This window comes from Aquila chrysaetos, chromosome 2, assembly GCF_900496995.4.
Source record: "Aquila chrysaetos chrysaetos chromosome 2, bAquChr1.4, whole genome shotgun sequence".
Taxonomy (NCBI): domain Eukaryota; kingdom Metazoa; phylum Chordata; class Aves; order Accipitriformes; family Accipitridae; genus Aquila; species Aquila chrysaetos.
This window is the reverse complement of record NC_044005.1, coordinates 6,565,840-6,582,436: the sequence shown is the minus strand read 5'-3', so window position 1 is coordinate 6,582,436 and position 16,597 is coordinate 6,565,840. Positions and strand designations below refer to the sequence as shown.

At 51.3% G+C, this 16,597-nt stretch overlaps 1 protein-coding gene across 1 annotated transcript; it reads left to right on the top strand.

Annotated features, from left to right (window-relative positions):
* Window positions 1-1,119: 1,119 nt before the first annotated feature.
* On the top strand, window positions 1,120-2,881 carry LOC115349985 (inositol 1,4,5-trisphosphate receptor-interacting protein-like 1). Its single transcript, XM_030034968.2, has one exon. The coding sequence runs from the start codon at window positions 1,140-1,142 to the stop codon at window positions 2,709-2,711; it is 1,572 nt and encodes a 523-aa protein (XP_029890828.1). The 5' UTR covers window positions 1,120-1,139; the 3' UTR covers window positions 2,712-2,881.
* The last annotated feature ends 13,716 nt before the right edge of the window (window positions 2,882-16,597 follow it).

The window sequence follows — 16,597 nt, the reverse complement described above, 5'->3', positions numbered from 1 at the left end:
AAGCCAGCCATGAAGAGGGAGTCTCACAGAACAATTAAGCAGCTCATAGATATTGTTTTATAAGCACCCGCATTCTATTAATCATATCTAAACCAATTTCTAATCATTAGTTATATGTCCAATATGAATAGTTGTAAAACAATGAGGCTTAAGGCCTAGTTCCTTTTACACTAATGTTGGTTGTGTAGTATTAATTTCCCCTAACATCATTGAACCGCTGGTTTACTAATGTTCTTGGAGTTCTAGACAATCTTGATTGAAGAACAAACACGTTGATTTTAAAATGTTTAATTACATTGTCTGAGCCTCAGTGACATAAGACGTGAAGGAATGGCTTAAAGCTGCGTCAAGGGCAGTTCCGATTGGATATTAGGAAAAAGTTCTTCAGCGAGAGGGTGGTCAAGCAGCGGAACAAGCCCCTCCCCGGAAAGGGTCACGGCCCCAAGCCCGTTGGTATTCAAGAAGCATTTGCACATAGTCTCATTCTATGATACCTATTTGAGGTTGCCTCGTGCGGAGTCAGGGGTTCAACTCGACGACCCTCGGGGGTCCCTTCCAATTCAGGACGTTCTGGGATTGTGAGATTGCCGTTGGCAGGCAGATGGCAAGAAATCCAACGTAAAGCGGCACGCAAGCTCCCGTGAAGAAAACCAACTCTAGCCCAGCCTTCACCGGTACAGCAGGGCAGCTGTGAGTGGCTGAGCTGGGGTGAGGCCGAAGGCCGGGGCTGGCCGGCGGGCGTGCCTGTGATGCGCTCTGGCACCTGTGACATCAGAGGGGACGAGTCACAATGGGGGGGGGGGGGGGTAGGGTATAAAAGGCACCAGCTGGCAGCGCTGCCCCAGTACAGCCTGGGCGAGCGGTGAGTGCGCAGGCGGGGGGAGGCTGGGCTGGACGAGGGCCCCCGGGGGGGTGGGTTCTCAGCCTGCATCGAGGGCCCAGCTGCTCGCGGGAACACCTTGGGCAGGGCACGGTGCCGCCGCCACCGGGGCTGGGCGCAGGCCTTGCTGCCTCCCGGCTGCCTCGCCCCCGCTCCTACCTGCCCCCAGCTCCCTGCGGCTCCGACCCCTGCTCCCCCCGGTGCCAGCTCCCTCCCTCCCAGCCCCACTGAACCCCTTCTCTCCCTCCTCCTGCAGGCCATGGCTGTCATACAATTCTTCACCCTGCTTGTGCAAAGCATCCTCTGGAACGCTCAGATGGTCGGTGATGAGCTGGATGAGGCCACACGTGAGCGCATGCAGCAGCGTGAGGAGTACCTTAGCTGGGAGATGACTCGGCTGCTGCAGGAGCTGGAGCAGGGGACGCAGGAGCTGGCGCAGAGGACCCAGGAGCAGAGCGGCTTTGCCTGGGGAGCCCTGCTCTTTGCTGCCTTGCGGCAGTGGCAGTTCTGGGCCGTTGCTGGAGTCCTGCTCCTGCTCTTCGCGCTCTGCTGTCGGCTCAGGAAAAGGAGCCATGAGGTGGACAGCAGCAGTGACGAGGAGAGCTCTAGCAGCAACAGTGAGCACGACGATCAAGAAGAGCAGGAGCAGGAAGAGGAGCAGGAAGAGGAAGACAGTGAAGAAGAAGATTCTGATGATGAGAGCAAGCTGGGCAGGATTTTAGCAAAGCGCATCCAGTGGCCAGTGCAGAACCTAGCCTACAGGAGCCGAGTGGTGGAGGATCTGGCGGGCAACCTCCTCCGTGTCTCCCAAGAGCTCTTGACAAATAGTTTCTTCCCAGTGCTGCAACCAGCCATCAAGGTGGGCAGCACATTCGAAGGTTGGAGTCCCCATGAGGATGATGCTATCTACTGCCTGCTCATACCCCTGAAGCCCCCCCGTGGGCACGCCTTCCACCTGGAGTTGGGCAACAGGGGGGAGACGCCAGCGAGGAACTTCTGCGTCCACGTGGAGCTGGTGTGCACCTGCATGAGGGAGCAGCTGGCACAAGAGATGCTGTGCTTCCTGCACCACCCTGAAGAGGAGCTTAGGAGGGATCAGGGTCCCAGCCTCCTACGCACCCTCTGCACTGACTCCTACCTAGATGTGCAGAAAACTGCCCACTGGTTCCAGAACTTCGTGAGGTCAGCCTGGGCAGTGGTGCCTCTATCACGTCGCTACAATATGAAGGTGCTGCCCTCCAGCTGCTCCTGCAAGCTGCAGCTGACAAACGCCTCCGGAAGAACCCTCTTCATTGAGATGGTATTTGGGGTGCAGCAAGGCAATTCAGACATCTTCGTGAGCAGCCAGAATACAGAGGCCCTCTTCACCCCAAGCACGACGTGGCCAGAGAGCTACGCTGTGGCAGAGGCGAAGTTCTTCAGGCATATGGCCAGGCAGGTCCCGCATGACAGCTTCCACCTCAGATGCCTGCAGGCCTATGCCCGCATCCTGGTGGGCACAGGCTTTTCCACCTATACCTTGAAGACAGTTGTGATGCACCTCCTGAACACCATACCCCTGTCAGGCTGGCGCAGGAGGCATTTCCTGCTGCGGATGGAGGGTATCACGCGATACCTGCGCTGCTGCCTGGAGGAGAAACGCCTCGACCACTTCTTCTTAGGCAACGAGAGGGTGCCTGAGGAGATAAACTTGCCCCCAGACTTCCAAATGGCCGAACCACTCAACCTCTTCCAGCACCTGGTGCACGATCCGGACACCCACGCCGAGGCAATGCGTGAGTATAGGCATCTGCAACAACGGTTCATGAGAGTGCTGATCTATGGACACTGAAAGAGATCTTCACGCACAGAGCTGTGTTTGCAGGAGTCACAGCCAACAGCAGACTACCACCTCATACTGCAGGGAAAAAGAGGGAAGAATGCGGGACACAGAAAGTAAAGGGAAAACCCTGTACAGCAGCCCTCTGTCAAGAGTGTCAGCGTGCTCCTCTAGGCAGCCTCCCCAGCGCGGCAGATAGTGGTGACTATGGTGGCTACAAAGTGATGTTCATCCTCCTTTCCCCTCACAGTCGCAGCCATGGTGGCGATTTCACATGGGCCCAGAAATTCTTCCTGGCAGCTCCAGCTGTGCAGGGACCAAGCGAAAGGCAGCGCTGATGTGCCTCTGTGTGTTCACTGCAGTCCGGATGGAGATAGCACCCATGCCAGACACTTCCTGAGGAGCTGGTGCTGCAGAACTGAGCACGCTGGACATGGAGAACACGCTCCTCAACTGGCAGTGGGAATCGCTGCCGCAGGATTCCACCACAGCAAAAGCACACGCTGCAGAGTGGGACCCGATGCAGCCGAAGGGGCCATTGCAAGGAGCCTTGCGACAGAGATGCCTGTGACCACGCGGACAGCGACCGCCCTCCCTCTCTGAGAGAGTCCATTCCCTCCGGGAGATCCACCGTGCGCAAAGATGTCAATAAATCTCTTGTTTGGACAAAGGCTGTGTCCGTGAGTGTCCGTGCATCTCTGGGTCGGGGAATGCGGGCATAGGGTGCTGACAGCTCAGCTGCCACAGCGTCAGGGAGCATCTTGCAGAAGAGCTGATGCGGTGGGCTCTGGCTTCACTGATTCTGTGACTAAGGCTCCTCCCCCTGTCCATGCTCCTGCACTGGGGCTATCAGAATAATTTGCCACCCTCCACAGCTGTGCATGACAGAACATGATTCATCCAGTGCAGCAGATGGAGCAGAGGACCCAGGAGCAGAGGATGCAGAAGCAGAGCGGCGTGGCATGGGGAGCCCTGCTCTTTGATGTCCTGCAGCAGTGGCAGGTCTGGTCCTTTCCTCTAGTCCTCGTCCTGCTCTTTGGGGTCTTCTGGTGGCTCAAGAAAAGGAGCTGTGAGGATGTCAGCAGCAGTGAGAAGGAGTGCTCCAGCAGTGACATGGAGCAGGAGGAGGTAGAGGAGGAGGAAGAGGAGGAGGGGGTGAGGGTCAGGAGGGGAAGAAAGTGAAGAAGACCCCTATGATGATAGTGATTATGGGCATGGTTTTTCAAAATGGCATTCAGTGTCCAGCGCAGAACCTAGCCAACAAATGCAAGGTGGCGTAGGAACAGGTGGCGACTTCCTCCATGTTTTTTGATAGCTTTTCTTGCATAATTTCTTGCTGGTGCTGCAGCCAGCCATCGGGGTGGGCAGCGCCTTTGAAGGCTGGAGTCCTCACGAGGACAATGCTGTCTACCACCTGCTTGTGCCCCTGCATTCTCTCCTTGGGCACGCCTTCCACCTTGATATAGTCACCATGGAGGAGATGCGGGCGAGAGAATCCTGCATCTGCATGGAGCTGGAGCGTACCTGCACGAGGGAGTGGCTGGTGGAGAACATGCTGTGCTTCCTCCACCGCCCTGAAGACACACTGAGTAAATACCTGTATCACCCCCCTACCAGGTAATGGTGCTGCCCTCCTCCCACTACTGCAAACTCTGGCTAGCTGACACCTTCAGGAGGCCTGTTTTCATAATGCTGACATTTGGCAGGGAGAAAGGCAACTCAGACATCTTCCTAATCATTTGGTAGGCTGAGGCTGGCTTTACTGGCTTTTACTTTCTCTCTGATAGGATCGTGTCTTTCAAGTAGCATTTGGTCATCTCGTGATATCATATTCATCCTTCATGAGTCCTTAGGATTTTAAGCTGTATCTTTGGGGTTTAGATTGTCTTTAGCAGGAAACGTACCACTTAGCGTAGCTAGAGCAAGTATGTGGGAGCTGTCTGCCTCTTTCTGTCTGGATATTTATCACACACCCATTTTGGCAATATTTAGGTGCATCGTATTTATATGGTGTTTCGTTTTCCCCCTCTTTAACGGCAGAGGCCAGTAAACATCACAGCCTCTGGCATCCCTCCTTCCCAAGGCATATGCCAAGGCATCTTTGATACTCCCTCTGTTTTAACTCTCGCAATTAGTTTCTGCCCCCAAAGAGGAAAACTGCACTACGCTGGGTAGGAGACCTTTTCTGAACCTGAGGGCTTGTGAGAGACTGAAGGAGTTAATGTCTCAAACATCGTGGTGGGGCAAGTTCTGCGTAAGGACGAACCCTGCACAGCAAGGAACCGCCGGTGAAAAGAAGCCGATCGGCCCAGATCAGCAACAGGAGGGGGAGGCCGTGCCGGAGGGTGCACAGCTCCCTGTTCTGACAACGCTCCTCTGATGTGCTGAGCAGGGCAGCTCACCGCACGGCCAAAGATCACACAACGCTCACGCCTGCAGGGAAGACGTTACTCCCCAGAGGACCCCCGAGCCCAGCGACCCATTTCCCGAAAGTTCTGAAAGCACAAACTGCGCAGGACACCTAATTAGCCGAATGAGCTCGAGTGCCCGCCGAAGGAGGGGCAAGGAGATGATAAAACGACAGAAACGGAAGCCCCACCACGCGCGCCCCTACTGGAACTGGGCCGCGAGGCTGGCTGGGCCGGCGAAATCGTTCTCTCTCCCTTCCCTCCGTCTCTCTCTCCTTTTATAACCCCTACACCTCATCCCTTTGAGACATAAAACCGCTGACCAAGTCTGGGACTAGGAGCGCATCCAGCCGCCCCCGGGCTCTTCTCTGAGAAGGAGTTTAGAGAGCAAGGGGGGGCCGCTCCGAGCCGCTGCCTCAGCGGGAGGGCTCTCCTTCTGCCCCGAGCTGATGCATACGGTTACCGCGGGTCACACGGGTTGCTGAGGTGGTTTCGCGCCAATTCCTGCTGTGAGAAACCCCGCCACCTGCTGTTAACGCCTCCCAAGTTCAGGCTGCTTCTGCCACGGATATCACGTTTAACCGATCGTTTGGTGCCGTTTCCCCTTAATTTAGCCCGAGGGAATTCCGAACTCACCACGACCCTCCCGCCAGGTCTGTCCAGCCCGGGTCGTGACAGGGCTTTAAAGGTACACTCCAGGGGGGTCTGCGTGTGGGAGGAAAGAACTGCTCCGCTGCCAAGTGGCCGTCCATATTACAGACGGAGGGTGTCTCTGGAAAACGCAGCTGCTCTCAGTGGTAGCTCCCACAAATGTTGCTGCAAACCTGCTCACGATCTTGTTGCAAGAGGGACAATCCCAGTCAGCCGGTAGAGCTCCTCTGGGCTTTCTGGGTTGGTGTCGATTTTCCTTAGCATTTGAGTGGACTGGAAGGAACTGCTGTGTTTTGGGAGGGGGATATTGATGGATATAAAGGAAAACAATTCACAGAATCCTAGAATAGCAGGTTGGGAGGGAGCTCAAGGATCGTCCGCTTAAACCTTTCTTGGCAAAAGCAGGGTTTAGACAAGATGGCCCAGCACCCTGTCCAGCCAAACCTGAAAAGTATCTTAGTCTTAAATGTTGGGGAATCCACCGCTTCCCTGGGGAGATTATTCCAATGGCTGATTGTTCTCATTGTGAAAAATTTTCCTTTCCTGTCCAATCAAAGTCTCCCCTGCATTAACTTGTACCCATTACCCCTCATCTTTCCCATGTGACTCCTTGGAAAAAGGGAGTCTCCATCTTCTTTTTAGCCACCCTTTAAATACTAGAACATGGTGACAAGGTCTCCCCTAAGCCTTCTTTTCTCAAGGCTAGACAAACCCAGTCTTGCCTCATATGGCAGGCTTGTTTCCCCTGGCAGAGTTGCTTTTCCTTTGATTACGACCCCACAAGAGAGCCTCCTCTACGTCAGATTTCTCAGGCCACTCATACTGCCCCTGGGCTGGTGTTGCCTCTGGGCTCCCAAACACCCGCAATGTCCCCTGGAAACTCCCCGGACCACAAGTGCTGGGCAGGAGCCTCCAGCAAGATGGTTCGGTCCTCTTGTTCCCCCTCCACGCCTTTGTCAGTTCCATCCCATTAGGGCTTTTTGCCCTGGTCTTTGATTTTTCACCGTCCTAATTCTCTTGCTAATTCCCACACATCTTGCCTACGCCTGCAGCCTTGGCCACCCATACCTGTCACCGGGTGACCGCATCACGCTGTCAGGGACGAGGTTCATAGGCACTGCCCTGAGGTCCCAGTCCTCCAAATACGTTGAATCGCCACCCTTGCACTCGAGGAGTTGACTGAGCTCTCAGCGCTGACATGGGCAATTTGTTCTTCCTCTGTTCTCTCTGTTCTCTCCACGTGAGCTCTGGGGGAAAAGCAGCCTCCCTCCTTCGGTGTCTGAGCGTACTGTACGTATTCCAGCTGGGCTGGCTTCTAGCTGTGGCAGCACCCCACAGGGGTGAGTCTCTGCCCAGTGGGCTCCCTGGCACATCCCCTTGTATCGCTACCACTCCCCACAGCGGGACCTTGTGTGCCAGCATCCCTCAGCACATCCCCTTGCCCAGGCGCTGCTTCACCCACCGGAGGACAGAAAGGGGGCTGAAATGGCTGGCCATCAGCCCTCCTTGATGCTGCTGGTCTTTGGCTGGGGCACCCCACTCACTACATGCAGTGAGGCTCGAGCAGCATCACAAGTCTTGCCCAGGAATCAAGTCCTACCTGATTCCTGCCCAGCTGGGGAAGGCAGGCACTGCACTTTCAGGGCTTCACCTTTAACAAAGCAGCCAGACTTTGTGCGTAACTACCAGGGCAATAGCTCAGTCAAACAGAGGTCTTGTTTCACAATGTCAAGTAGGGTTAATACATTTCGAGGCTCATTGGCTTGATAACATAGATGGAGGGAAGGGAACAGCATCTCATCTTGTTGCTTGATAGACAAGGGGGAAAGTCCTGGTGTCTGGGATGGACAGCGTGTGAAAGTCTCCGCGGTCTCTGCTCTTATCGTTCTCTTTGGGATATTTGTTATATTGTTGCACTATGCGCCTTAATACAGCAATACTTTGTAATGAGAGCTCCTTTCAGGTTAGAACCCTAGCCATGAACGGCCTCTAGCTGGAGCCAGAGATTTATGTATTGCACTACGGTCCTGAAAAAGCGTAACAAGCGAATGGCTAAAGACATTCTTGCCCTCTCCAAAACATCAGTCTTCCATAGTTGGTTCCTAGTCTTGTTAAAGCAATGAGAGCTGGCCAAGAGAGAGAAACAGCCATTTCCAAATGTTTGCCTACCCCAAATCACACCTACTGTGGAACAAAGGATGGGAATTGCCCATAAAGTACTTGCCGAGTTTCTTTCCTCCTCTTTAGCAGCTGTTTCTTTTGTAAGGTGGTCCTTTCTCTTGTGTTGGTGATGCAAAATGCAAGAAAACAAGTAGAGCCATCAATCAGAACACAAGTTAGGTCACTGCAAAGATCAGGGGTTAATCCATTAATCCATTGCAAAGGACAGGGTAGCGTGAAACGCTGCGTCAAGCGTGGAGCACTGTAGCGGGCCACAGCAGCGGTGGCATGAAAGACCTGACTGCCCCAGCACAAGGAAGGAGTAAAGAATACACGTGTGCTGCCAGCGGCTTTTGGTCACCACTGAGCCAGTCCCACTGGAGGTGCGATTGGCAGCTCCCAAGGACAAACTTGAACGAGACTGAGGTCTCCAGAGTTTAGCAGGGCGGTAAAGCTGAATCGTGGCCTGAGTGCAACCGCTGTGGCTCAAACTCCTCCCTGTGCAAGCACGATACAGCACTACCCCTCGTGGTGCTATACGGAGTTGTCCACAGCACCTGCTGCCTGTGGGCACTGGCATCTCCTCAGGGTTACCTTCTGGCCAAAGCATCACCTCAGAGGAGAGTATGTCTTTGTATTTCTGCGGGAGACTATTGAAACCAGTGGCTGATGACACTGCTGAAGCTTTCCCAATGAGTTTGGCAAGCTGTGGGTGAGAGCTAGAGGCATGATGGGGAGCAGGTTTTCGCCAAAATAGTGTTTTGTAGAGTCATTTCATAAAGTCATTAGTAGCAACTTCACTCTGATGCTAGAGCTTACGCAGCTACTTTTCCATGCGCTCTCCTCATCTTGATTTCTACCCTCACCCTTGGGACAGGAGAACAGGCTTTGGTGGGGTCAGAGACAGTGGGAAAGCCTCATGCCAGGGGGTGATGGGTTGGTTTATTTCTGCCAGGGCTCGACCTTCCTCCAGAAAAGGCTGTGATCCCTGTAGTCCCTATTCACATGCTTTGACTGCTCTGAGATGAGTTACGAGCTGCAAGAGATGTTTGGCAAGCTGAAGGCAGATCACAGAAAGCACAGATCTAAAAACAGGGCGAGTGATTAAATGGATAAAGTCTCTCAGCCACATCAATCACAGCCTGTGTTTGCCAAGCAGATTAAAATGACATGTACACAAAATGCTGGTAGAGAATGGTGGAAAAGTTGCTATTTCCAAACAACGTGCTTCCTGGAATCATGCATGTTTCACGTAACGATTAATGGAAACTGGTGTGCAAGTGTTATGACCCTGTATTGTTTCAATATTGTTTATCACACAATAGAGTTGCTACCATATTACTATTGTGTATAATTATGTATTACTAAAACTATTACAATATTATTTCAATATTTCTTACATGGGGTAAGGCTTTGACAAGCTGGCCATGGGAGCAGAGGAAGACAGAAACATCCCAGGCCTAAAGGAGACTTGATTTGCTGAAGTCCCTTTTGATTTCCACCCTGCCATCCTGCTGCAACCCTCCGAACTGTTGGCAGGATGAATGTGGGGCAGGACATAGCCCAGAGGCTGGCAGCTGTACGTTGACTCAAGCCATACAGATGAGTCTTCCAGATAGGCTAGGACATGATTTTGGGAATGGTGCTGGCAGCTAACCTGCCACCGATACGCTGCAGCTCAGTTACCCTGTTGCACAACCCTGCCTGCTTTCAGGTTAAAGCTGGGGGGTGTCAGCTGCTCTCCCACCTCCTGAGCACAAGCTGGGGAGAGAGAATGGGTGTTACCCACTAAAACTCTTAAAATCACACACCATAACAGAGGAAAGAGAGGGGCAGAGGCACCTTTTTGAGACTGATCTAGGCAGGACTGAGAGCGGAAGTGTCAAAACCAGGCCTCCAACACTGGCAATGCCACAGGTCCTATTGTCAAAAAAAAAAAAAAAAAAACCAAAACCCCAAAGAAAAAACAAAAGCCAAACCCAACAAATGTTAATAAATGTTTGCAATTTCTGAGATTTATGGCTGTGAGAAGCTGCTGCGCACTGCTAATGGCCTCTTCCCTGCACACTCCTCTTCCTCACTTGGCTCAGGAATTCTGCAAAGGCAGCGGGAGGAATTCCCCTGTGTCCTCCCTGCCAGGCGGGGCAGGAGGCTGAAGGAGTCTGGAGACTGCTTGGGGAAAGGACGCTGGACCTGCAGCAGCACAGGTAATGCTCATTCCAGCCTCGCTCTGTGACGGAGGAGTCAGATTTCTCTGTCATGAGGACCTTTGGCTCCACAGTATATATTTTGTCGAGTTGTTCATTCTGTCATTAGCAGCGACTTCTCTTTAGCAGTGGAACAAATGAAACGCTTGGGCCTGGAGGATGGGGTTTTTTGGCTCAGTCCCTAATCAATAATGTCCCTATCATTCCTCCTGCCTCCTCAGCTATAGGTCTGAGCTGGTCCTGCAGCACATGGTGCACTTTCCTATTGCTCTGATGTGTCTAAATACTCACAGTTGCTAATATGGAGGGGTGTCCACTGCTGAGTGATTTCAGAGCTGTTCACCGGTGCCTGAGTGTAAGATCTGGGTGGGGGTCTCTGGTTAGCTCAGCCGTGGGGCTTCTTGGATCACCCAGGTTAGGGCACATCCCCCAGGTGACCCTCAGCTGGAGAAAATGGACATGTTGAGAGCAGAGAGAGGACATAGAAGGCACATCTATATAGCAGGGTGGGTGTGAGGATCTTATGCAGGCACTTCTCACAGGCGCTTTGGTTGATTTTGGCAGCAGTGCTCAGCATCTGCTGTGGTTCATGGCAGCTGCAGCTGGCACTGCTCTGGTCCATGCTCCCACTGCTGCAAATGGGAAAAGCTCCTGTGGGTTTATTTAGGCTCTTGTCTGTGCTGAGGCACCAGGTGAGACGAAACACCCTGAGGGTGCCCTGTGCTGTTAGCAGGAGAGCTGGTGAAAGTCAGCCTACCCCCCGTATGAGCCAACCTTCCCCTATGAGGCTCCCAAGATAGAAAAGCAGAAAGCTGTAGCCTAAGCTGTATTGTTGCATCAGCAGCTTGTTGAGCTTGCCTGTCCTCTGTTGTCCTTCATGCTGGTATAAATCTGACGTGCTTTAATAAGGAATTCGGGGTTTGCCCAGACTGGGGCCTTGCTGAATGCAAAGACCAAGGAAGGGCTCTCACCTGTGCTGGCAGATCGGCAGTCCCATGGAAGGTGACAGAGCAAGTGGGGATTTCTTGGGTGCAGGGACCCCATCTGCAAAGTCTGGCTTTTCAGGTTAGCAAAATTAATGCTGACATCCCAGGACAGTCCAGCACTTAATTTCACCCCAGACCCTGAAATTTGTTCAAGAAAAATTCAGATTTTTCCTTCTGCTTTTATAGTGATGGATTCCATTGTTTCAGGTATTTAGTAGAAAAGCTCTCACATGGAAACACTTTTTGGCAGCCTGAATCTCCCCCCCCCCACACACACTTTTGCACAGGGTCATGGGAGCTGTAGTCCAAGAACATCATCTTCCCCTTCTCTGTGGTGAGCTGGCTTCCCAGCCCAAACCTCCTCTCCCACCATACCCCAAAAGTCAGGCTGTTCCCATACTGCATCACAAAACTTTAGCAGTGGGATATTTTTAGGACATGCAGCCTTCCAAAGTGTCCTGCCCCTAAGAAGGGGCTTGAACTCTGGAAGGTGGCTCTTGCAAGGCAGATGCATCATGGGGACATACTATCAGATGATCTTAAGCTCTTTTAAAACTGAAACATGCCACGCTCAGTGGCACGTTCTGTTTTAGAGCTAAGTGACTGAAACAGAACAGCTAAATGTGGCTTTCCCTAATGTAAATGGGAAATATTTTAGAAAAAGGAAGATGGGTTTTTTTTTGAAAACTACACCTTCCAGAGAGAACCCTTTTGATGGGATATGCCTGACTTAATTCCAGCTTGCTTTGATGCAGTGCAGCTGCAGACCTGGGATGGAGGTTGCTGTGCACTGCCTGTTTTCCTGGAGGAACCCTTCCCCGAGAATGGGGGGACCTGTGCACAACCGCAATGGCCCAGAGCATCAGCGCCTGAGTTCAGCATTCCGTTCTTACTCTGCCTGTTGTAAAAAATCAAACCCGCGCGTGCCTGAAGCTTGTTCCCAGCCAGCCTGAGCTGGTGGCTTCAGAGGGTGACTGCCCAGCTACGCCAGCCAGCCTGGAATTTGCTCCTCTGATTGCCACATGTTTCTCCATGTCTCAGAGGCGCGTCGTTAAAGTAGTTGTGGGTCAGACACAGACCCTACACTGTATGGCACTAAGCAAATGCTAAGTGCAGGGTTGTAAGGTATTTAACTTTCAGTCAGTCATAAATTACCTTTATTAAATCTGTGCTGTAAAAACACTAGTGGTTTTCTAACAAAATGTAATGTTCATTCCCCCAGACTCCACCCTCTAAATAAGGAGCTCCAGAGACCCCGTCCCGACTTTCCCATTGCCTCCGCACACAGTGGTTTTGGCTAAACAAATGCAGCACTCTTCCCCAGAGTGCTGAGATAGGAGCCCCCCTCCTCATTTCAGCTAAATTCTCACTGCCAGACAGATTTTCAGCTCCCTCCTTTGGCCCAGAGCATCCGTGTGTGTGTGTGTGTGTGTTTTGTGACTTTGAAGAGAATGTAAAAAGGCTTACTTTATTAACAGCCAATAGACACTTCAAAGCAAAAATGTGGTTGAGAAATTAATCATTCTGCACCTCCAAAGTGAGATTTATTATGGCTCTGAAACTAAGACAGAAATGAACCAAAAGCTAAATGCATGAATCACTCTTTTAAAATAAAGTCAGGGCTTCAATGACTATGGTATGTGTACCGGTAAAATTAAATGCAGGGAAATCTGATTTCCTTCATTTGAAGATAATATTAAGGTAACGTCTTGGTCCTTAGCATCTCAATGGCCTGGGGAAAGTGTTTCCATTTAGCAGAAAAGGTCTTGTCTGATAATACTTTCCCAGATTACTGAAAAGATTTTGTTTCCCACTCTTTTTTTTTTTTTTTTTTTTTTTGTCTCAAAATCCAAATTAACTTCCTCTGAGGAAATGCCTGCTTTCTGTGTTTACCAGGGCAAAGGCGGCCATTGTCTGGGGAAAATGGCTCTGATGGGAATGCGAATGCAGGGACAGGGCATTAACATTTGCTGAGTTGGGTTGCGAGTGGGATGGAGTTTCACCTGAGGGATTACATTCATAGATTCTTGGTGGATTTTTTTTCCACAGTTCCTCCCAGTGCACAGTTTGCTGGGAGGAAAATGTGGCCACCCTCAGCTGCAACACCAAGGGTGCATTTTTAAAAAACCACTGCCGCCAGTTGCTGCTCTGGGAGCTGGTTCCCAGCAGCTCCTGGGAAGAGGATGAGGTGCTCTCTGCCTGATCCCGTGCCCACAGCCTCTGTGATTATGAGCTGCTGGCAAATGGAGCCCATTTCACAGGAGAGACTGTCACCAGAGGAGCCCCCACAATAACCCTGCCATGTTTTCTCAGCCCATCTGCTTGCTTTGGGGCCTGGTTGAGCAAGGATGATGCTTTCCCAGCTGCATGGCCATGCAGTCTGCATTGTTCTCAGTCCCCTTCAGCTCCTTCTAGGTTATTGTCACTGTGTTATAACTCTGTTTCTCCTGATGAGTATGTTCTGGTTTTTCCTCAAACCATAGAGCACCAAAAATCTCAGTAGGCAGACCAGCTTTGTCTTTTTGCTAAATTCTTTGTACACAAGATATGTTTTTCCCCAAGAGCTGGAAAGGCTCAGTTTCCCATAATAAACACTTGTCTAATGCACTGAAGTGCCTCGGAATACTTTGATTTTCCGTCCTCCTTGTGCTTTATTTTCAAAAGCACAAAATCTCTGACTAGAAATAAATTACAGCTTCGCAGTGCAGGGATAAAGCGCCTGGACAAAAATGTTGCAGTGATACGGAAGGGAAATTCAAACGTCAACATCCAATCCTTAGACACTTTTGAAAGAGTTTCCTGTTTTTCCAGTCCTTTAGGGCCAGGCGGTGAGTTCATGCAGAGCTTGCTCAGACCTTACTTACATGAGTAGGCCAGCTCACGGTGGGGATGGCATACCTGCTAGCGGCACCTCGCTGCTGCAGACGACCAACAGAATTTACAGCAGAAACCCACCCAAAAGCAGGCCTCTTGCTTCAAATCATGTGCCAAAAATGGGCAAGAGCTTCAAACACGTCAGCTTCCAGAAGATGGGTCTGCCCTTCCTCTCAGCATCATCCTGCCTGTTTCAGGGGACGTTTGCAGTGCACAGAGCTGCTCACTCATCACGCTTAGCAAAAGACTTTGGTACAGAGCTTGGTTTCACGCGATGCTCCTTCCCTAGTCCACAAAGCACTGTGGTGTGTTTGCATGTGTCGCTGCTTTGCAGCTGAGCTGAGCAAAGATGGTCACGTCAGCCCAAAGAGAGATTAACTGATTGCTGAGGAATTTCTTTATCTCCATGCTGTGTAAATAGAGATTAGAGACAGAACGTTTTTCTTACAGCTGCGAGCCGCTTCTGCAAACAGGAGGGAATATGGTGCTAGGCAGCATTACACAGCCAGCTCAGGAGTGTTGTTGCAAAACAGGAGGACGTGGGCTCATCATAGCATCCAGGTAAAGTAAGAATGGGCAGTGCTGCTCTGCCTGCAGGGCATTCCTCCATTGGCAATGCCTTGTGGACCACCAAGCCCACATAGCCGTGTTTGTGTTAGTCCCAGCTGAGCCTCACCCCAGCAGTGACATGCTCCTTGGAGGGCAGTGCTTGTCCCCTAGGTGAAGGTCTCTGCAGGCAGTGGAGTGGCAGGAGCCCTGAGGAGGTCCCTGATATACAGATGAGATCAAACAGGAGCTCAGGTTGTGCTGGAAGTTTAGTGTATTTGAAGCGTCAGTTCTGATTGCTTTCTGCGATAAATTGCTTTCACTTGAGGGGATGGCTAATTCTGCGCACCAGGCCTTGAATTCTGATCAGAAGAGGCGAGTTGTGCGTGATACAGGAGAGTATATAGTGTGGCTTCCTATATTTCAGTGGCTGCCTCCTTCCTTGCAAGCAGGCCTTGAAAAGCATACAAAGCAGAGTAAAAATAAAATAGTATTCATCAGTGGTAATGAAAAACTACTCCTATCCCAAAAGAGAGAAGAGTAACACTTTCCACAGTTTGAGGTGTGGGCATTTGACAGAGCGGGTCCTGCTACGTGCTTGGATGGCACCCAGCCCATGTCTCATCGCTGTTTACTATGTAAATATTGATTTCCCAATGGAAACAACTGTTGTACAGTACAGCCAGAGTTAAAGAACTGCTCTGAAAAAAAAAAAACCCACACGCATGCCTCACTTCTGCAGCATTCCTGAGACAAGGCTGTATTTTTATCATCTGCAAAACCAGCTACATCTGCTGTGCCGAGCTATAACTGGAATTCTGACTCCCTCATTACGACCTCCCTCAGAGAAGCTTTGGAAATTACTTTGAAATTCACAACCGGTGAAGTGAAATAGTTTTTTCCCTGGCAAGTCACACTTATCCTGCGGAGCTCATTGCTACAGGAGACCAGAAGAGGTTAGGAAAAGGACTGGGCGCGGCGAGAAGGAGGAAAAAATCCACTTTATGGAAGTGTGGCTTTGTTGCGATAAAATCTACCTTCTTGCCTGAAAAACAAAAAAATTCAGCTGGCGTTTTAACAAATTTCTCTAATGGACATACAATTCCTGAGACTCTTTTGCATTTTCCTGCAGGGATGTTATAGACTGCTTGTTTGGAATCTGGATTTTGGTATGAACTGTGGGATTTGGGGCTGAAACCGTATAGGATGGGTTGAAGCTCTACGGGTCCAACCCTGGTTTTCTTTTGCAGATCAAACCCTGTGACGGAGCTCAGATGGGCAGAAAATGCCAGCGTCAGGCCCGGGGGGCTTAACCTGTCTAGCAACGCTCGCATGGACTCTATGCCTACATCCATTTCTGTCTCTCTCCCTCGTACAGAAGGCCACCTAGGAGTCTGGACGGCTGTGTATAACCTAGCCAGGTTCTCACGTTACATTTTGTTCCATGCTTTGCTATCAACTCCCCCATGGATGCTCGCTCTTTACTTTCCCACCATTGGCCCTTCCTTTGTCTCTGGACCAACTTGTGGGGGCTCCATGCGAAAAACAATCCCTGTAGATCCCTTCCAGCCTTTCAGACCTTCCCATACAGTTGTTGCCGAGACAAAAATTCATACGAGATGTAAATGACCTCTTCTCCAGAAAAAAAACCCTAAAGCTTACTTAAGCTAAAACGTTACCCGCTATTAACTTGATCTGGAGTTCTGGTTTGCACCGCAAGCAATAACTACCCCTCCTGCTTGAAGCCCACAGCCTCATCTCATGCAAGGAGGCTATTCCGGCGCACGTGGAAATCCAGCCACGTATCAGATCGCTGCTCTGGTTTACGTGAAACGGGAACCCCTGGAAAACGGGTTTCTTCAACCCGAGCTGACAGGCGGAGAATGTCGTGGCTTGGGAGACCTCTTGTCAGGCCGCCGGGACGCTCATCCCGCGTGCCCGCGATCACCCACGTTCGCCGGTCGGATGAAACTTCCCTCTTCGTTGCTCCTCGCCGCGGGTGGGAGCCGCACCCTCCCCGCCCTCCTCCCATCCCGCCCCCAGGACGCGGCCTGCCGTTCCTCCGC

Bases quoted from the DNA above. Each gene is read 5' to 3' on its own strand.
- LOC115349985 (XM_030034968.2), top strand. From the start codon at position 1,140: ATGGCTGTCATACAATTCTTCACCCTGCTTGTGCAAAGCATCCTCTGG.